This window comes from Anguilla anguilla, chromosome 1 (assembly GCF_013347855.1).
Source record: "Anguilla anguilla isolate fAngAng1 chromosome 1, fAngAng1.pri, whole genome shotgun sequence".
NCBI lineage: Eukaryota > Metazoa > Chordata > Actinopteri > Anguilliformes > Anguillidae > Anguilla > Anguilla anguilla.
Window position 1 is genome coordinate 78,801,984 of NC_049201.1, and position 21,333 is coordinate 78,823,316.

A 21,333-nucleotide genomic window follows, 5' to 3' on the forward strand; every position below is an offset into this window, starting at 1 on the left:
AGCTAAATTCATTTCACTAACACAAATAAACAAGCACGCGCAAAATGTAAACAGCTTTATTTCGGGAAAAGGATTCCCTACGCCCGCCGTTTTTAAATAACAGCCGAAAGGATCGGAACAAGGGACGCTGTCCAAACTGGCTACAGTGCGATGGGGAGGGGGGAGTGGGGGGGGGGGGGGGTACACCAATAATGGATTCGTGAATTGCCTTCGCCAGTAGCGTGCGGGCTGTCGGGCGCGCGCGCTAGGAGCACGAGTGAAAGCGTATCTGTGGCGAACTGAGAGGAAATAGCCTTCTTGGGATCAGCGCCTCGTATAGGGTTACAGTCGAGGCCCCTCCCCCCTGTCTGGGGTTGTTCTCAATCCCTTCAGCTGCTTCACAGACACGGCTCACACCAACTCGCGCACAGACTGTGGAAAATTGGAGCCAGAAGATGGCTGACTTAACCGGGCATCGCGTACCTTCAACGGCATCACCAACTTCACCCGGGCTATTCTCACGATTGACACGCGCCGCTCTGCTTTTCTAAAGCAGCCCCGCTGGACACCCCCCGTGGGGCTGCCCCCACCGCAAATATTGACAGAAATAATAGAAAAAATGGCAGAGACGGAAAAAGAGGGTAGACCCCCCGAAAATAAAAGGAGCAGGAAACCGGCTCACCCGGTGAAGAGGGAAATCAACGAGGAGATGAAGGTAGGGGGTCGTGTTCACGGGTTGTGTCTCTCGCGTTTAAATTTGCGTGGAAACAAGGAAATCGGGAAGGCTCGCTTGTCATTTTCGTGGATGTACGCTGTACGGAGCGCGCCTCAGCTCCGCCTCCAGGGTTGAAAACAGACCAGAATTCATAGTCAGCTCGCTATTATGGAGATCTGGGCGAACTTTGATTTTTTTTTTTTTTGGGGTTCTGTGCTCAGCTATTATGTACATGTGGGCTTTGTTTACGCGGCTCCAGAGAATGCGCTCATTAACCACGCGTAATCACGCTGTTCCTTTACGTCTCGTGAAGAGCCCTGCCTTTTGTAGTGGCCAGCTTGCTAAATACAAGTTGAATTTAATTGCCTTTATTTTCTTTCAAGCTTTGCCACGCTGTTTTCCTGAGCTTTCGGGCAAACAGACACCCAGTGAATCTAGCGGAACTGTCAAAACGAGTGAAAAGTGAAAACGACTAATTATTGCAATATCCGTATTTTTTCCCCCTACAAGGCTCAGTGGAGTTAATGGAAAACCCTGTGCGTCAGACTCGGTGGCTGCGCTGCTGCTGCTGGTGCTGCTGCTGCTGCTAGTACTACAATTACTACTACTACTACCACGGCTGCTCCAGAACAGCGATACTGATAGCAAGCAGACGTGTATGCTGCTGAAAATAAAAGACGAGGAGACGGAAGAGCGGGCGTACTCGCTCACTGATGCGATGTTTTTTACACGTTTCCCTTGTCCGGTACAACCGCCAGGGGAAAAAAACGGGTTTCTCGGGCACGCCAGAGAAGCGATGCCAGAGCCAGCTGCGGTTGCGAAGGAGCCTCGAGGCGAGCGTTCCAGATGTGCCCCTATCGGCGGCACGCGCTGGACAACGGCACATTGTCTCTCCTGTCGTGCAGACGTTCTAAGTTTACAATACGGTTGAGTGGCGAATCGTTTTTGTAGCCCATTGTTACAATTATTTTTAACGAATTCTGTATGATTAAAAATAAATAAATAAATTAGCATCAAATGAATAGGAGTGCGAACATTCAGAGGGGATATATAGCGGCTTTGTTTGAGGATGTTCATATGCTCATTGTTTGTACACATCAGGCGTCCCGAGGTTCAGCGAACGTCGGTATTCTCATTATTTACTATGCAATAGCTTGTTTTAATTAGCCCATAACGTATAATCTTATGGTGGATATTTGTATTAAATTGACGTGCAGCCTTTGTACCGACACGGACAGCCTGTGCAGAATGTGGGCAAATCCTCGATTCTGGCATGCACGAGAGAGGTTGACGGCTTTCCAGGCTGCAGCGGAACTGTTTTCTGGTGGCATTTGTCTATTACTTGTGCTCAATGGGGTGGAAGCACCTGCCCGAATTGCTTTAAATAGGACTGATTTGCTCACGCAGGAGTCTTCCACCCGAAGCGTCCCCATCTTTAGAGACCAGGGTTTTGGCTTCTTCTCGCTTGTTGCTGAATGAATCCCCGTAAACCTTTTTTTTTTCTTTCGTCACAATTCGTAATGAACATGTTTTTCAATGAGTTGTGACAGCGCCCTGTCATTGGACGCCAGTTTGATCTGCCCACAGCAAACTCCCAACATCTTGAAGCAACGATCGTGCGTCTGGGCTTTTGATTTAAATGAGAGATTTGCTGCGTGAAGGTTGTTGTTGTTGTTGAGAGTTGCCAGGACAACGAATCAATATCACATTTTGCTTTCGTACCTGCAAATTATTTCTATAAACTGAGCCGTGAAGTTGGGGGGGAAAAAGCTAACGGAGCTCTCGGGTTTTTTAGTTCGAAGCGAGTCTGCGTGAGAGAGGAAACGGGGTCTTTGTGTAAACTGTGTGGATTGCATCTTTTGGTATCCGCGCGGTGTAGAATTACAAATTAACTAATTTTAATCAAAACATGCGAAATGTTATCCTTGCTTGATATAAAGGCTGCCTGTTCTGGATCTGGTGGGTTTGTTTTGTTTACGTTGGCTCCGGCTCCCTTGGCGGTTTGGGAGATAGTTGTTCTTTCTATAACAGATGTTTGTCTGAACAACCGAGAAGAAACAAAAACAACATTGTGTGAACGGGAAAAATTACTCAGTCTTTTCTTTCCTAATGCGATAATACTAATAAGGATGACACAGAATTAAATCTGACAATTATGATTTTTTTCAACTCCTTGTTTTATGAATACCTTACTGACTCCAAAGCAAATGCCGCAATCTCATCGTTTCAGAATGTAAGCAACAGGGTAGCATGAGGTAATCTGCATCACTAAATCAAATCAAAGTTTTTCCTCTTGCGATGATCAAATGCACACTTTTAAACACAAACCGCCATCGGACGGTGTAGCAGTGCGTACCCTGTAACGTTTCTAATTTGAGCAGTTTATGTAAACAAGCGGTTTTTAAAAATGTGTCGTTTAAAGATGCGCTGTGCAGGACCCAAGGAGCGTAGCCTAGTTCTCGGTTACAAGATTGGAAAGGTGCGCGTGCTTGTGTCTGCGTGAGTGTGTGCGTAAGCAGCAAGCAGGAAACGCTATAATCGGAACCGCAGTTCAGTCTCAGACGTAGAAGGTCATGACAAACTACTGCGCACGTCACTACAGGTGAGCTGGACACTCTACAGTTACCTGGCCTCGTAGAGCACACCTACGGACAGTCCAGCCGCAGCACCCAGAAACAGTGTTGCGCCGACGATTGTAGATGTGTTGGTGGCACTCCTCGAACCGTTGGGGGGGGGTTCCAAGTCTTAGGGCAAAGCACTTTTCTGTCAATGGCTTCCGTAATAAATGCAGAACTATGAATGGGCCACAAGCTTGCTGAGTGGAAGAATGGAATTGCAAATGTAATGATGCACTCTCCAAAAACATCAAAGTGTTTTTGGAGTGGTGTGGGGGGGGGGGGGGTGGGGGGGGGATGGCGGAGCTGAGAGGTGACACGGGACCTGGCCTGCGGACTGGACCGGCAGCGGCCAATCAGAGAAGACGTGTCGCTCTTCGTAAATGAGGAGTGTCCAATGGGGAGGTGCTGGGGGTGGGGCGGGATGCAGCTGCAGTTGTCTGGCATGCGGAGGGTGGTGGGGGGGGGGGGGGGTTTCGGGGGGGGGGGTGTACAGTAGGTGCTCTGCCATGTCACAGGCAGTTAAGTGTACTCCGCCAAACTGTCAGGACCCCCAGAATCGGTCCCCGACCTGTTGACTTAAGATTCAGGGGACCTTACTTATTTCAGTTCAGCATATATTTAACAGGACTTTTAGGTGCCTTACAAGGAATGGAGAAATGAAAGAGAAAGAATACCTTTTTGTACTTCCCCCGGAACATCACGGAGGGGACACTTTTTACATTATTTCCTTTTAAGCTTGTGCTTTTAAAAAAAAAATATTTGGCTCGATCTGTCGCTCAGATCACGCTGGGCCTGTCTGATGCGTTGGCTCTGCTCCGGCCGCTTTTACTCTCCCAGTAAACGGGTGCATTTAGCCGACGGTCGTTTGGGCTAGCCGAGCGCTTCTGTGATTGGGCCAATGAAGCAACACCTGAAGGTGAAATAGAAAACAGCAAACTCAGGCCACCAGGTGAAGGGTTACCTGTCTCGTCTGGACTGGGTGTGCGTTAATGTCACGGTTCGGAACTCTCTGGAACAGTGCTTCGGTCCTGACTAGGACAGAGTGGCAGGACTTGGGGACGGTGGGGCTCGGAGAGATAGCTCAGGAGTGGAAAGTGTTTTCCGGGGACTCAACGCTGTCAGGAGGGCACCATTCTGCACCCTGCATCATTGTCCTTAGCCCCGCCCTCTAAAAGCCACTTCCCACTGACAGTGTAGACCTAACTTATGCTTTTAAGCTTTGAGGAAAGTCTCTCACGTGTGTGTATGTGCTCCCTGCTTCTCTTGTGCAGTCTGTTGCTGTGTCTGATGACCTCAGCGTGCTGTAATCACCCTCACCCCCCATTATGAAAAGCTCAATCTGTGTCCCCCCCCCCCCCCCCCCCCCCCCCCCCACTCCACACCTTGCCCACCCCTCAGAACCTCAGCGGCCAGCCCTGAACCCTCCCACAGAGGAGAGAGGAGTCGGGTCCGAGTGCTCAGAACCAGGTCCGGCGGTGTTAACGGTCCCAGGTCCTGAAGGTCCCGGCACCGGGGGGGGCGTACTCGCCCGTCCCGAATCAGGCCGAGCCTCCTCGCCTGTCCTTTCTGTCGGCGCTGTTTCTCATCACGGTGTGACCGACTCCTTAGCTCAAAAAAGTATGTTTCCCTCCCTCAGCCCTCCCCCTTTCCCCTCTCCTCTTCTCTCCTCTCCTCTCCTTTGCACTCCTCTTCTCTCCTCTTCCTCTCCTGTCCACTCCTCTCCTCACTTCTCTCCTCTCCTCTCCTCTCCTCTCCACCCCACTCTTCTCTCCTCTCCTCTCCTCTCCACTCTTCTCCTCTCCCCTCTCCTCTCCTCTCCTCTTTCTCTCCTCTTCCTCTCTCCTCTCCTCGGTGAAAAAGAACACAATGTGCTCTTGTGGAGGGCCCCCGGTACCTTGAGAAACCAAACAGTCCCGACTGTGTTTCCCTGGCCCGCGACTCCCTTTTCATCTGGACCAACGGTAAAGCGAGCCGCCGCCGCCGCCGCCGCCGCCGCCGCCACCGCCGCGGCGAGGAACCGGGGGCTGCAGGGGCGGGGGCCGCGAGGGGGGGGGGGGGCGGGAGGGGGGGGGGGGGGGGCGGGGAGAAAGGAATGTACACAGGCTAAGCTGTAAAAACGGTAACCGGAGCGACCGAGGGGGATCGGATATCAAGGCAGGAAGGTAGGAGAAACGAAAGAAGCAGAGCGAGGAGAGAGGGAGGGAGAGAGAGAGAGAGAGGGAGGGAGAGAGGGAGAGGGCCGGGGCCTGGAAAAGAGGGGCTTGGAACGGAACGATGGTGGAGCGCTGGAGGAGGAGGAGGAGGAGGAGGAGGAGGAGGGGGGGCCCCCTCAGGGAAACTTGGCGGGGGATTAGGGAATTTTATCATGGTGTTCTGTGGCCTACTCCGGTTTCTGCCCACATGGCATCGAGTTCCCTACCACCACCCCCGCCCCCCCCCACCTCTGCCCCCCCACCCTCTCCCTCCAACCCTCTGCTCTGAAAAGAAAGAAAGAAAGAAAGAAAGAAAGGGATTGCTGATATTTCCCCCCCCCCCTTTTCTCAGGGTGGGGAAAAGACCATCCTTACTCTGAGCTGCTGTGGAGTATAAAGTGTTTTTGGGGTTTTTTGAAAGAAAGAAAGAGAGAGAGAGAGAGAGAGAGGGAGAGTGAGAGAGAGGGAGAGAGAACAGAGTGAGAGAGGGAGAGTGAGAGAGAGGGAGAGAGAACAGAGTGAGAGAGGGAGAGTGAGAGAGAGGGAGAGAGAACAGAGTGAGCGAGAGAGAGGGGGGAGCTTGACTGAGTTTGAGCCATGTTTCGCCATGTCCTGCTGGATGGACCTGCACCACACACACATACAGACACTCACACACTCGGTCACACACACATACAGACACTCACACGCTCGGTCACACACACACACACGTGCGCACACCCACACATGCACGTGTGCAGCACACGCGCACACGCATGCATGCACGTGGGCATGCATCCACACACACGTTTGTGTGCACGGACACTTATCCAAACATCCACAAACACGTGTGCATGCACACACATGCACATGCACTTACACACACACACACACACACATAGACAGACACACGTACACACATGCACACACAACACACACACATAGATACACGTACACACGCACACACACACATACACACATGCTTGTGCGAGCTGGCCTTGACACAATTCCTATGCCCTTTCACACAGAGCTGCTGTTCACTTAGAGAGAGAGAGAGAGAGAGAGAGAGAGAAGGAAGGGAGTGAACTAGAGGGAAAGAGAGACAGAGCAATAGAAGATGTGGCAGAGGGAAAGAAGGAGATATATAAAGAGAAAATACAGAGAGAGAGAGAAAGGGAGTGCGTGAGAAAGAGGGAGAAGCAGATGTGCAAGAGAGAAAGAATGAAAATGAAAGAGTGAAAAATAAAAAACAAAATAGTGAGAAGGATGGAGGGAAAGAGAGAATGAGAGAGGGGGAGAGGGTTGTGGAGGGGAGGGGAAGTGGGGGGCGGAGCTCGCTGTGGACAGACTTGGTTCCTTTTCAGTAGTGTGCAAATCCATGATTAATATCAGCGCACTGGTTTACTGCACAATGAGGGCAGCTCTGCAGATTAGCAGGAGGGCTGTTCAGAGTCCATTTAAAAGGGGGGGGGGGGGGGGGCGGTGGCGTGCGCACATTTGGTGGGGAGGGGGGTGGGGGGTGACCAGTTGTTGCGTGCGTGCGTGTGTGTGTGTGTGTGTGGCGGGAGTGTGTATGTGTGTGTGTGGCGCAAGTGTGTGTGTGTGGCGGGAGTGTGTGTGTGTGCGTGGCGCAGGTGTGTGTGTGTGGCGGGAGTGTGTGTGTGTGCGTGGCACAGATGGGTGTGTGTGGCGGGTGTGTGTGTGTGTGGTGCTGGTATGTGTGTGTGTGGCGGGAGAGTGTGCGTGCGTGTGTGTGTGTGTGTGGCAGGAGTGTATGTGTGTGTGTGTGGCGCAGGTGTGTGTGTGTGTGTGTGGCGGGAGTGTGTGTGTGTGTGTGTGTGTGTGTGTGTGTGTGGCGCAGGTGTGCGTGTGGCGGGTGTGTGCGTTTTGTTTTGTTACTTCTTACTCTGTATCCATTCATACCCGGCCAGCGTTAGCGCTGAGATTCCAGCGCTGCTTCCGCCGTCCGGCAGCGGCCGTTTGATCAGTCCGCCCGTGCTCGGCTTTGATCTGTCTCACCTGGCGCTTCTCCCGTCAGCCAATCCGACCCACACCTTCTCCCGTCAGCCAATCGGGTCCCCCGGCTCGGGTGACAGGCTAATCTTTCTACATGGCTCGGTTAGAAAAAAAAAAAAAAGGAAACGAAGAAGAAGCAGACCGTCCCCACTCTCGGCATCTGTTTGTCATTTGTTGTTGCTTAATGACTTTTCGTCAGCTATATTTTTTCACGGCTGCATTGCTGGCTGCACTTATCACTCATAAAAACTGTCACCGTTTTTATGGCCGTTTTAAGATAGCTGATCTTAATTAAAATCACGGCCATAAATCCTTCGGAAACTCATGTTTTTTTTTGCCGCATTCACGGGTATATCTGAGTTCAGGGGTAAATATAACCTTGGGAAAAATTTTCTAATGACACTTCCTTGCTTAAAATGATGATTCACCCTGTGCCTCATCTGTCGCCAGGGTGACGTTGTAAAATGGATTTATAGCAGTTCTCTCTGAACGGCCAACAGCGTTGAGACTTCATGATCACTGGGTTTTTCATCTGAAGGTAGTTACATCTTAGCACTGTAATGCTAAAAGTGTTAAGTCTGTTCAATTTATTTTTGTGACTCAGACACTACTGAACAAAGCTAATTCCAAGCTTTGTTGCGTAGGCTTTCCCTCTCAGCGACCTGAGGGACACCTAGTGGCTGGCTTGTGGTACTGTGGTGGAAGTTGTGTGGAAGGTGTGGAGATAGGTCTGGTTATGCGAGACTATGTGGAAGGTTGAGGTTTTGCGAGCTGTCAGTGTGGTGTTTCATTTATATATATATATATATATTTTTTTTTTTTTCTGTCCTTGCGCTGTTGTCAGGGCAACAACGTACCCTGATGACCTCAGAGAGCCGGGCATTGTGGGAGATTGTGACTTAGTCCATTGCATTGACATTTAAAATTTTTTAAAAAATAATACATTTTTCGTGTGAACTCTGTCTTTCGTTAGATTTTTTTAACTCCGCATAGCGTAAATAAATATCTCACTGTTATTAACTCAGAAATGATTTTTTTCCGGTTTTTTTTCAAAGGAAGGCCGTTGTGTTCCACGGCACGGTTTGTCAAGGTCACGTTCCTCAGAGTGCAGTTCAGTCATGACAACGTTCAGAATTCACAACTGTGATTAACGATGATCAATAGGCCAGGAGAGTGAATGGTGTCGGAGTAGCAGTGTGATTTATCGGCGCATTTTCTCTTCTTCGCCTCCTTCCTTTCACGCGCACAATTTGTGTGTCTGCACGTGACGGTGTAAAAAAAGGCATAGCCCTCAAAAATGCTTTCCCTTCTTCAGAGGGGGCATCGGACTCGCCTTTTCACTCTGTTCAGTACAGAACCCGAGGCACTTTCAGAAAGACAAAGTTGTTTTAACTCCAATGTCAAATTTCCCATGGAAGAAAAAAATGGCTCTCTACATCCGACCACCGAATCATTCCCTGCGTTTGTTCGGCTGCAAGGTCGTCACTGCGAGAGAGGACCGGTTTCTCCGATCACCTGCCTGCGTTACTAAAGGTGAAATAAAATGTAATTAAATGTAGTTTGAAGCTTTTCTGTAACGAGAGTGAAGCAAATCAGCGATGCTGGCCTCCCGATACAGGTCTTCAATGAGCATGTGCAGACGGATTCCTCAGGGCATTTAAGATTTTGTGGGGTAGAACGTAATTAAAAAAATTTTTTTTTAAACTCACTTCAAGATCGGTGGCCTTGCAGTGTCAATCCAGCAGTCTTTCAAAAGGTTTTACAAAGCAGTAAACCCAAACCACTCCGAGCCTGAAAATCTTTTTCGTTTATAATCGTTATGTACACAGCAGACTTTGGTTGTTAATTTGCTTACTTGTAAATTCAAAAACGAACAGGGCCAAGGTAACTGGTACACAAATTAAAAAATGGCGGCGGAGAACACAGTTAAGTATGAGACTGTTGTCCGTTGTGGTCGTCCTTCTGACTGAATGGTGTGGCAAGTACAGCTTTAAATGTCCTGGTAATGTTTAAGCCTCTGCTTGTATGGACGTATGTAACGCGTGTTAGCGCATTAGCAGGGGGGGGGGATGCTGTGATTCAGTTCAGTGGAGGTTTTTTGAATGTGCGGCTATGGGGCCAGTCCGCAGTGTGTTTATGTCCCAGCGCTACGTTCAGAGTTTTAGAAAATCACCTGCGTCCGTGGCGATGACATGTTTGCCGTTGTGATTGACAGCTTGCAGTGTGATTGACGGTTGCATGCATGAATGTAACGAATTGACTCGTGTCTCATCAGGTGCGAGTTGGGCAAGCTCAGCCACAGGCAGGCCAGGTGGGGGATCTCCATGGCAACCCGCCCTACTCCATGGTGAGGCCCTCTGTGTATTAGAGTGAGAGAAGGTTCCGGAGTCAGTGGGGTACAGGTTCTCTTTCCAAAGTGAGATGAAAGGGGTTCCCCCTCTCAGAGCAAAAGACGAAAGGCTGTGGCCTGAGTGCTCCAGGAGAAAAAATTTCAGTGTTCCACGAGAGTAACATAGAGGTTCTGTCAAAGTAAGATGGTGGTTCTATCAGATTGAGATGAAGGTTCTGCTTTCAGTGTGAGAGTATGGCATAGAATATCAGAATACGAACATTCCTGCAGAACATTGTGAAGGAACATTCCAGCGGAACATTGTGAGGGCTATACTAAAGTAGCAAGGTTCTACTGGAGCAGGGCAAAGATTCTCTTCAGGAGAACCTTAGGTTCTGCTTTCATGACTAGAGGAAAGTTGCTCCAGAGCAAGACTGAGGTTCTTCTGTCTGTGAGAGTGAAAGTTAATGGTCAATATGTGTTCTACAAGTTCACAGATTGTAGGTGTCCCACTGTCGTACGTGTAAAGTTACATGACTGTGATGGGGATTCTCTGTGTGTCAATGACGTAAGGTTACAGGAAACTGATGAAGAGGAAGTGAATCCCTGTGTCAGAGATGTAGAGTTACTGAGTTACGCTACAGGAAAGCAATGAGGAGTCATTCAGCCCTTCTGTAGAGTTACAGGACACTGGTTTAGTAAATCTTTGTGTGTCAGAGATGTGGAGTTACAGGACACTGGTTTAGTAAATCTTTATGTATAAGAGATGTAGATTTATAGGACACTGATGCTGCAAGTCTTTGTGTGTCGCAGATGTAGAGTTACAGGACATTGGTGCTGTAAGTCTTTGTGTGTCAGAGAAGTCGAGTTGCAGGAAAGTGATAAGGAGCGAGTGAGAGGTCAGAGGTCACAACGTGGGGGTTTGCAGGTTCTCATCCGGTCCGGTTCAGCGGGCCACAGCGTCTCTGTCCGGGCCGGCCCAGGCCCTCTGGCGGTGCTCACACAGTCAGCCGGGGCCCGGGGGGGGGGGGGTGGGGATTGGGGATTGGGGGGTAACCTGAGACGGAGGCGGTGTCCAGAATGAAAGCCTAGCTCCTGAGTGCTGACCTTTACCAGACCCGCTGGATTCCCCTTCTCCTCTGGGCCAGAGGGGCCCGCCTGCAAAAGGCCAGCGAACGCACAGATCCCCAAACTGAGCTACGGGGGAAAATGCCACCGCTGTTCCGTGTTTTTTTTTGCACATAAACTTGATTCCCGGAGTTTCCGCTGCACGTAACCCGCAGTTTTTTTTTTTTTTTGGTTTGTTCCAAATCCCCTGTCCTGGCTTAAGCGTTCGAACGGCTCCTGTCCTCCAGCGCTGGTCCAGTCCTGCATCGAGGCACCGCGAACCGTTTATTCGCTCGCGGATACCGCTCGCGTTCCGCAGCTGTGGCTCTTGACTTTGTCGAAACGTTGTCAGATCGAAACAAACGATTGGGCTAATTAACGAATAAACTAATTAAAGAGGCTGAGATGGCATCATATCCAGAAGCGAGTCAGTGTGTCTCTGGCGTGTCCTTGGTTTAGGCGGCTGAGACGCTTGCATTCCCACGTTTGCATTATCTCATCTGGCAGCGGTGTTAGTAGCTGGCCTATCTATGCACTATCTCTGTCTTCAGAGCAGGATAAATAAACCTGTCTTCAGTCTGGATTTTGGAATAAGGACCCAGTGGATGCTGAAGGACAGAGTTTTCTGCCATAGAACCTGTTATGCGCTACCCAACGTGCGCTACGTGTCGCGCGCTACCCAACGTGCGCTACGTGTCGCGCGCTACCCAACGTGCGCTACGTGTCACGCGCTGCCCAATGTGCGCTACGTGTCGCGCGCTACCCAATGTGCGCTACGTGTCGCGCGCTACCCAACATGCGCTACATGTTGCGTGCTACCCAACGTGCGCTATGTGTCGCGCGCTACCCAACGTGCGCTACGTGTCACGCGCTACCCATCGTGCGCTACGTGTTGCGTGCTACCCAACGTGCGCTACGTGTCGGACGCTACCCAACGTGTGCTACGTGTTATGCACTAGCCACCGTGTGCTACCCGTTGTACACTAGCCGGTTGTACGCTAACGGTCGGGATGCTACAGGTTGTACGCTAACCGCTGCGTGCTACCATTCGTGCGCCGCACGTTGTGCGCTAGCCGTTGTGCTGCTGAGTGGTAGTGGCTGTAGGCCCTGGTGCCTGAAGCATACGCAGTAGATGTTATGGGGATGTACGTGCATGTTCAGTCAGGGCAACTGTCTCAGCTGTGTGTGGAACGACCCTTTTTTTTCCTCCCTGTGTTTTAGAGGGTTTAGCAGCGACGTCGTGTCTGTTTGGGATGTGTGCTCGCTTTTTTAAAAAACTCTTCTGGTTCTGAGATTCCCCAAATCCGCCACAACCCTCACAAAACCACCTGACATCGATTAATAAATCACCTCACTACTGATGTTCGAATCGGCAACGCTGCCAGCAATCTTTTATTAGCTTGAACTTTAACATTGTTAGCCTTTTTTAAAACAAAGAATTACAGCCTAAGGGGTTTCGCACTAAATAAGACAACAGTTATCAAAAACAAGTGAAGTCACAACATTGCAGTGAAAATTAAAAAGCAGCTGTGTATCTCACAGCACAAAGTGATGTCATTACTTCATACTCTGTGTAAAATATAGTAAACTGATCAAGCATTTTCCTTAGCGTAAATGACGTACACTGTAAAATGCTCAGTGTTCTATCAACTCCTACAGCATGGCCGGCCAACCCTGTTCCTGGAGATCTACAGTACCATCCTGTAGGTTTTCACTCCAGCCTTAACAAAAGCCCCCCCCATTTCAGCTAGAGATCAACTCTTCAACACTCCTCATTCAGCTGCTAAATAGTTGAATCAGGTATGCCAAATTAGAGTTGAAAACCTACAGGTAGATCTCCAGTAACAGGGCTGGGCTTACATATGGATGACATGTGGAGGACATATGGTCCTTATTGGACTCATACACTGTAAAATGTCCAGATTTCTAACAGATAACATTCAGTCCCACCTTCCAGAAAGGGACCAAATTTTTTCTGTTAAGAGTTGAATTAATCCTGTTAGAGTCAAATTAACACTGGACATTTTACTGTGTGTGTGCTCTGTTAGAGTTGAATTAACACTGGAGGTGTTACTGTGCAGGCATCAAAAAAGCCCTGCTGTTGGCACTGTTGGGGCGAAGGTTGAATTCGGTGGACACCTGAGCCCCGTGTCACTGGAGAAAGTAATCGGAGGATTCTCTTACTTAGCGGAGTGGAGGGAACACCTTTGACGAGGACCCCCCACGCTCCTCCCCCGCGGTCTCGGTCTGTTCCTGCGGCTTGTGAAAAGCCTCTGTGTCGTCTTTTGTTAGTTTGTTTGTTTTAGCTGAACCCACGCGGGGTTCCTCAGGCCAGCGTCGTAATCCGACTCTTTCCGGAACGTTCCGCGAAACCGTCCAGTGCGGTCCCCCCCACCGCCATCACCCGCATCTTTTAGCCTTGTCTCTTAGCGTGGGTGACGGTCGCAGGAAACGCAGAACTTTCTCTGCGTGTCCTCAGAGCAGGGAGAGCGCGCGGTGCTGCACCGATGGCGGTATCTCCGCGGGAAACGCCAGTAAGGGGAAAGCGCTCGGCCGCCCTGCGCTGCCAGGAGAGCGGGCCTCTCCACGTTGCGTGCGGACGCTCTGAGAGTGTGCAGCTTTAACGACTGTGGTGTAGGTCCCCTGGTCTGCCTGTACGTGCTGGGGGAGAGGGTGCAGGCTCATGTAATTCATTATTTTTTCTGGAGGGGGGGGGGGGCCGGGCGGCTGGGGGGGGGGGAGAAGGGGGGAGGGGTTGTGCACCTTGTTCGTGCACCTCATTCTGCCTGCTGTGTTTGTTTTTTGTTTTTTTAAATAAACAGATGAATGTTTGTTCTGGGAATATTAACTGCAGTTTGCTGTTGTCTTCTCCATGTGTCCCCCCCCCGCCCCCCCGCCCCCCCTCAGAGTTTCGCTGAGAACACGATGAACGAGCTGCTGGGCTGGTACGGGTACGACAAGGTGGACCTGAGGGACTCGGACGACATCGAGATCCGAAACTACCCCGACGGCGAAGCCAGGCAGCACATCTCCGTCCTGAAAGGTGAGAGGTCATCTAACACAGGTAACCAGGGAACACCTGAGCGATCAGAGCAGGTGATCATTTAACACAGGTAACCAGGGAACACCTGAGAGATCACAGCAGGTGATCATCTAACACAGGTAACCAGGAAACACCTGCGAGATCAGAGCAGGTGATCATTTAACACAGGTAACCAGGGAATACCGGAGAGATCAGAGCAGGTGATCATTTAACACAGGTAACCAGGGAACACCTGAGAGATCAGAGCAGGTGATCATCTAACACAGGTAACCAGGGAACCCCTGAGAGATCACAGCAGGTGATCATCTAACACAGGTAACCAGGAAAAACCTGAGAGATCACAGCAGGTGATCATTTAACACAGGTAACCAGGGAACACCTGAGAGATCAGAGCAGGTGATCATCTAACACAGGTAACCAGGGAACACCTGAGAGATCACAGCAGGTGATCATCTAACACAGATAATCAGGGAACACCTGAGAGATCAGAGCAGGTGATCATCTAACACAGATAATCAGGGAACACCTGAGAGATCAGAGCAGGTGATCATTTAACACAGGTAACTAGGAAACACCTGAGAGATCAGAGCAGGTGATCATTTAACACAGGTAACCAGGAAACACCTGAGAGATCAGAGCAGGTGATCATCTAACACAGATAACCAGGGAACACCTGAGAGATCAGAGCAGGTGATCATTTAACACAGGTAACTAGGAAACACCTGAGAGATCAGAGCAGGTGATCATTTAACACAGGTAACCAGGGAACACCTGAGAGATCAGAGCAGGTGATCTTTTAACACAAGTGTGTGTTCAACATGAGTAATCATGTATAACCTGAGAGATCGGGTGTCCACCCATAAGCTGAGAGATAAGAGCAGCACAGGTACCCTTTCATTAGCCTGTGAGAAGGCGCACTCAAACACAGGTAGCAGGAGTGGAAGCAGGCAGGGGAAACAGGTGGCGCAGCCTCCCTTACCTGTGCCCTTTCCGCCTGTGCCTTCCTGGGCTGCCTCATACAATAAACGAGCATTTCCACGTGACTTCCTCACAAAATTGCGATGAATTTGGAATTGGTCTATTTTTTTTGTAGAATATTGTATCAACCCCCCTGCCCGAGTGTATTTTAACATACTTTAACTTGCTGTTTTTTTTTTTTCCCTCATGCTAACAATGTTTCATTGTTCGGTATCTGGTGCCCTTGTCACTCTTTTTTTTTTTTTTTTGCGTTTCCTTGGAAACGGCCTGATGGGGGACACACACAATGGGGTGAGTGGGGCTGGGGGGAGTTGGGGTTGCGATTCCCCGCCCGTCCCCGAGCCGCGGAAGAGAAGATTAGGAGTTAAAGACAGACAGACGGAGGTGGCCCTTCAGAGCAGCCCCCCTCCCCCCCACCCAAAAAAAAAACGTCTCTCTCCCGGTTGAACCCGCATCGGTCATGTAATTACATTCTGACTCGGAGCAGGGAGCGCGTGCGGAGATTACAATATTTACAATGCTCGGCGGAATGTCTCTGCGAATCGCTAGATTAGGGGAGAGACAATGAAACCTAATTAAGCAACTCATTTATCACAAATCCCTGGTAAGTAGCGCTGGGGTGAGAATTTTTCTGTAAATCGTCGAAAAACGTGCAAATGGTTTTTATTAATTAGTCCGTTTGCGGCGCTGAGACACGGAGGTAGGACTGGGTATTGGGTTTGTTATATGTGGCGGTATTGGGGGGGGGGGGGGAGGGGGTGGAAAAGCCTTTTGGGTTTGGCGGGGTTCGGCCCCTGGGCCACGGCTGTTTCTCCACCTTTTTTTGCGTTTTTGTGGTATTTAAATTTTTGTTTTTGTCAGTGTTAAACTCCACGCTGTTTGGTATGAATGCCAAAAACTGTTGCAGCCGATTCCTTTGCTGAACGGGACCCATATTGGGGGTCAGGACCCCCTGTAGGTCGTTAGACAGAGACAGAGACAGAGAGAGAGATTTGTGTGAAAAACGAACACCAGTCACACTGGGTGTGTGGTAATTTTTGCAGTGTGAGATCACAAATATGTGATTAGAATGTTCTCAACTGAACATTCTAATGCTGACGTCACAATCACTGCTGGTGACTGAAAGCAGTGGAGTTCCAGAACTACAAAAAAAAACTACAACCCCCACCCCCCCCACCCTCCCACTCTTCAGAGGGTTAGGTGCAGATTTGACAGATTTCTTTAGTGGACGCTGAGCTTGAAAGGGTTAATGGCGGTATCAGGTCATTGCGGACTCCAGCAGAGAGGGGATTTCTAAAACGCTCTGACTGATCTAACTAGACGACTCTTTCGCCATCCCAGTGGAGTCTTTATCTCCGCAACATAGACAGTCTGACCTTTGACCTCCCCCGACGCCCCGGCCCCCCGCGGACCGTCTGCCTCCAGATTTGAGTGTCACCACGGCGACAGGGTCATCATCGCGGCGAGCGCGAGGAGTAATTTAAAAGGAGGGAAATCGATAGCGGCATTAACCGCGCTGTCTGCTGGCCCGCGCTGGCGCGGGGGGGGGGGCGCGGTGACAGAGGCATGCTGGGAAGGGAGACGCATACATCAGCGTTAGTGTCGCCACTAACAGCCCCAGAGTGGCGATTATTCAGCTGTTCGTTTCTCTGGGACTGTTTTTCTATTTCCTCTGAGAGTCATTTATTATATATATATATATATATATATATATATATATATTTTTTTTTTTACTTTGCTAAACAAAAGTGATGTTTTTTTTTTGTTTTGTTTTGCTGTATTTTCAATGAAATTTTCTCAACACTAATGGGTGGATTTTAAAATTCACATTATCAGCAAATGGCAAATGGGCTCAACTTGTGTATCTGTCCTCTGTCTGTCCGCTGCTGCTGCTGTTCTCTACAGAGATAAATTTAATAATGGGCAGTGTATGTGTGGGTCCACAGAAAGCATCCTGAAATTGGTTGCCAAATTTGTGCTCATGAGTTTTTTTAAAATATTGATTTCATTTTTTCTTTCTCTGCCAGATGGGATAATAGACCATGAATTCGCTTCAGTTTTTCTTGAGTCTGTGTTCTGCTGAGTTCAGCTGGTTAATGAGAAGTGGTAAAAAAAATAAAGGTTTGGTTGGATTGGTGGAGGGATTGATATTTGGCGAGAGTGTGGTGGAGCCATCGGTGCTGAGAGACGTGCCTTCGCTGTGGTCATATCTCACTGGAGAAGGATCTTCTTTCCCTGTCTCTCTCTCTTTCTCTTTTTATATCTCCCTCTTTTTCTGTATCCCCCTCTGTCTCTGGATCTCTCTCTTTCTTTCTTTTTCCCCCTGTTTCATTCTCTCTCCCTGGCTGTCTCCCTCCCTCTCACCTTCTCACCCTCTTTCCCTCTCTCTGTCTCTCTCTCTTCATCACTCTCCATCTCACTCTCTCTCTCTTATCCTGTCTCTCCCTCCCTCTCTCCCTCTCTTTCTCTCCCTCTCCTCTTCACTCATGTTGGAGTTTAGTGTGCACAGGATCCATCAGAGAGTTTGACCTGAAATATTTTTCCCTCACAAACATGGCAAGGGCAGCCATTTAAGCTGCTTAAACCTGATTGGCCGGATTCTTCCTTTATGTTTCTGTACAGTGTGCACAATTTGCTGATTCTTGTTCCGCTACAGTGTCTCCCTGGTCATTTGTTCACTGGTCCTGTGTAGACTACAGGTGGCGAAAGTATTTTAGTAACCTTTACAGTTATCTTCCTGTATGCCACCTTCACACACACCGCTGCCTCCATTTTAGAGTATTACCTGAGACAGATTCCCTCAGGAAGGTGTTTTTGTCGGCCCTGGAAGTGAAGGCCGAGCCGCTCTCTCTTTGCGGCTCAGTGGGTCCGTTGGATAGGAGGACGGTGGGCGGTTTCTATTTGCGGATCCAGCTCTGAGCTTCTCTCCGGAGCGTTGGGGACGTGTGGTCATGGGGATTTCCACTGAAGGAACCCTGTTCCCCAGGCTTATTCCTTACGGAAAAATCGTGTCAAATAAGCCTCTTTTTTTTTTTTTTTTTTACAAGTGAAAATCACAATTTCACATGTGAATTTAATGTTTTCACATGTGGATAAAAATATTCACGTTGAGAAAAGAAAATGGCACATGTGAACTGGACATTTTCAGATTTCAGGCTTTTTTTTTAAATTTCACATGCGGAAAAGAAAACATGCAATGTGAAATCACACGAAACTCCACATTTTCACGTTATTGACTTTTTCAAATGTGAGCTACAATTTTCACATGTGAAAACAAAACTGTGACTTTAAATAGGTTACCTTTTCCTGCTCTCATCTTATAAACAGGATTATTTAGTCACATGTGTACTCTCCACATGTTGGGTGTACACATGTGGTTTTTTCACATGTGGTTTTTGCATACATGGTTTTTTTTTTTTTTTTGGAAAGGATGCATTGAGGGGGACCGAGATCACTGACGCACGCAGTAGCACTCACAGTGCAGTGGCACCTCCGCACATACCGACGCAAGGTTGAGAGTTTTGACGCGTGCCTGTATGACAGCGCCCTTTGTCTCTGAAACAATGAAGGTCTTTTGTGTAGACTTGCTCGTTCAGTAACCACCGCTGCCTTTCCGTAACGCCAGCTGTTCATAATTCAGCTGAACATGAGCCTGTGTTCACAGAGCATCTCAGAGTACACCAGGTGTTCATTGTTAAAGCAATGCAACTCTGACAGAGCATGTATGGTTCTCACTGGACTCATATGTACTCTGTTAGAGTTTAATTAACACTGGACATTGTACGGCGTGTAGGAGTGTTGACTTAGGATCGGACCTTGCCTGCCCATGTCATAACCTCATCTTTTATGTGCGGAAAGATGGGGCTGTACCAGAGACTGTTCAGTGTGGTACGATGGGCGGCCGACTCTCAACCCATACGGGAACCCCCCCCCCCCCCCCCCCAATGTGGCTGGGGGTTCGATTCACCACCAGACACCTCTGTACTGTCATCCCATCTCTGTCTGTGACCCTTGCTGTCCCCCCCCCCCACCCCCCGAATAAATGGAAAAGTACATAAGGAGGGCAGACCCTCTGATCCCCTGTAAATATTTTTTTAAAAAATATATTTTTCTTTTTTTTCTTCAAAATTCTAAGCCAGTGTTCTAGAACTCTGCTGCTTTCAGTCACCAGTAGCGATTGTGACATCAGCATTAGAATGTTCAAGTTAAGAATATTTGTGATCTCACACCTTAAAGGGTTAAAAGGAAACACTCCTGATGTTTAAAGAATATCAGGACCCTGAACTCTGTTTGAAGGCTGGAAGCCTTGTGTGTGGTGGCAATGTGTGTATGTGTGTGTGTGTGTGTGTGTATTTGTGAATGTTTGATCTTCTGAATCTTTTTTTTCCTCCTTCTTTCCTCCAGAAAACTCTTTGCCAAAACCCAAGAGCCTGGGGGACAACGCCGGCTCCCCGACTTTTGCCAACAGCTCCCACGCCGCGCCCAACCCCAGGAACGGGGTGGCCGAGCCGTCCGCCGCACCTTCCTCCTCCTCTTCCTCGTCCTCCTCCTCGTCCTCCTCCTCTTCCTCGTCCAGTGCCAAGGAGCACGGGAACGTCCCCATCATCGTGCCGCTGATCCCGCCCCCCCTCATCAAACCTCCCGCAGGTGAGCTCACCTGAGCACCTGTCACACACGCAGCCACGCCCACCCCCCAGCCCTAACACAAGCGCAATGCACTCTACGTAGATTAACAACATGGATTATGGCGGTTTGCAAAACTTTATACAAAATATTGCCTGTTTTATACATTCTAAGAGAAAGTCCACGCGCTTCCGGTGTTGTTGCAGTGATACAGGTACTGAGAGGTATGAATGATGAGTCCCTGCTCTCCTGTGGTGGTTCTCCAGTGCTGGTTTATAGGTGAATCGGTCTTGTGTTGGGAAGTACACTGCAAAAGCATTGCGCTCATGCTAACCAGCGCAGGGCTACTGTGGGTTATGACCCTTGCACTGACCACACCACAAAATTAGGAATATGATTAGTCCCCTAAGCTAAAGGTGTTTGTTTGTACTCCTAACACACACACGTGTACACACACACACATACACAGACACACACCCACACACAAAAACACACACACACATACACAGAAATGATATATTTCTCCTGGGTCTCCAACACACGCCAGCATTCCATACACACCTGTAGCCCCTACGAATGTCAGCATTCCGTACGCACCTGGGTCCCCAACACACTTCAGCATTCTGTACACACCTGAGTCCCCAACACACTTCAGCATTCTGTACACACCTGAGTCCCCAACACACTTCAGCATTCTGTACGCACCTGGAACCCCAACACACTTCAGCGTTCCGTACACACCTGAGTCCCCAACACACTCCAGCATTCCGTACGCACCTGGGTCCCCAACACACTTCAGCATTCTGTACGCACCTGGGTCCCCAACACACATCAGCATTCTACACACACCTGAGTCCCCAACACACGCCAGCATTCCATACACACCTGTAGCCCCTACGAATGTCAGCATTCCGTACGCACCTGGGTCCCCAACACACTTCAGCGTTCTATACACACCTGGAACCCCAACACACTTCAGCATTCCGTACACACCTGGGTCCCCAACACACATCAGCATTCTACACACACCTGAGTCCCCAACACACTTCAGCATTCTGTACACAACTGTTTCCCCAACACACTTCAGCATTCTGTACACACCTGGGTCCCCAACACACTTCAGCATTCTGTACGCACCTGGGTCCCCAACACACTTCAGCATTCTGTACACAACTGTTTCCCCAACACACTTCAGCATTCTGTACACACCTGGGTCCCCAACACACTTCAGCATTCTGTACGCACCTGGGTCCCCAACACACTTCAGCATTCTGTACACACCTGGAGCCCTTACACACGTCAGCACACCGTACACACCTGGAGCCCTCACACACGTCAGCACACCGTACACACCTGGAGCCCTCACACACGTCAGCACACCGTACACACCTGGAGCCCTTACACACGTCAGCACACCGTACACACCTGGAGCCCTTACACACGTCAGCACACCGTACACACCTGGAGCCCTTACACACGTCAGCACACCGTACACACCTGGAGCCCTCACACACGCCAGCACACACCTGGAGCCCTCACACACGTCAGCACACCGTACACACCTGGAGCCCTTACACACGTCAGCACACCGTACACACCTGGAGCCCTCACACACGCCAGCACACACCTGGAGCCCTCACACACGCCAGCACACCGTACACACCTGGAGCCCTTACACACGTCAGCACACCGTACACACCTGGAGCCCTCACACACGTCAGCACACCGTACACACCTGGAGCCCTCACACACGT

General features: G+C 49.6%; 1 protein-coding gene across 1 annotated transcript in view; it reads left to right on the forward strand.

Annotated features, from left to right (window-relative positions):
• The first annotated feature begins 240 nt into the window (after window positions 1-240).
• The window catches only part of sobpa (sine oculis binding protein homolog (Drosophila) a), a 79,414-nt gene continuing 58,321 nt past the window's right edge, over window positions 241-21,333 (forward strand). The window contains exons 1-4 of the mRNA XM_035426270.1: window positions 241-694; window positions 9,775-9,846; window positions 13,843-13,978; window positions 19,361-19,603. Coding sequence (XP_035282161.1) covers window positions 599-694; window positions 9,775-9,846; window positions 13,843-13,978; window positions 19,361-19,603 — 547 coding nt within the window. The 5' untranslated portion in view covers window positions 241-598. The remainder of the gene's footprint in view (window positions 695-9,774; window positions 9,847-13,842; window positions 13,979-19,360; window positions 19,604-21,333) is intronic.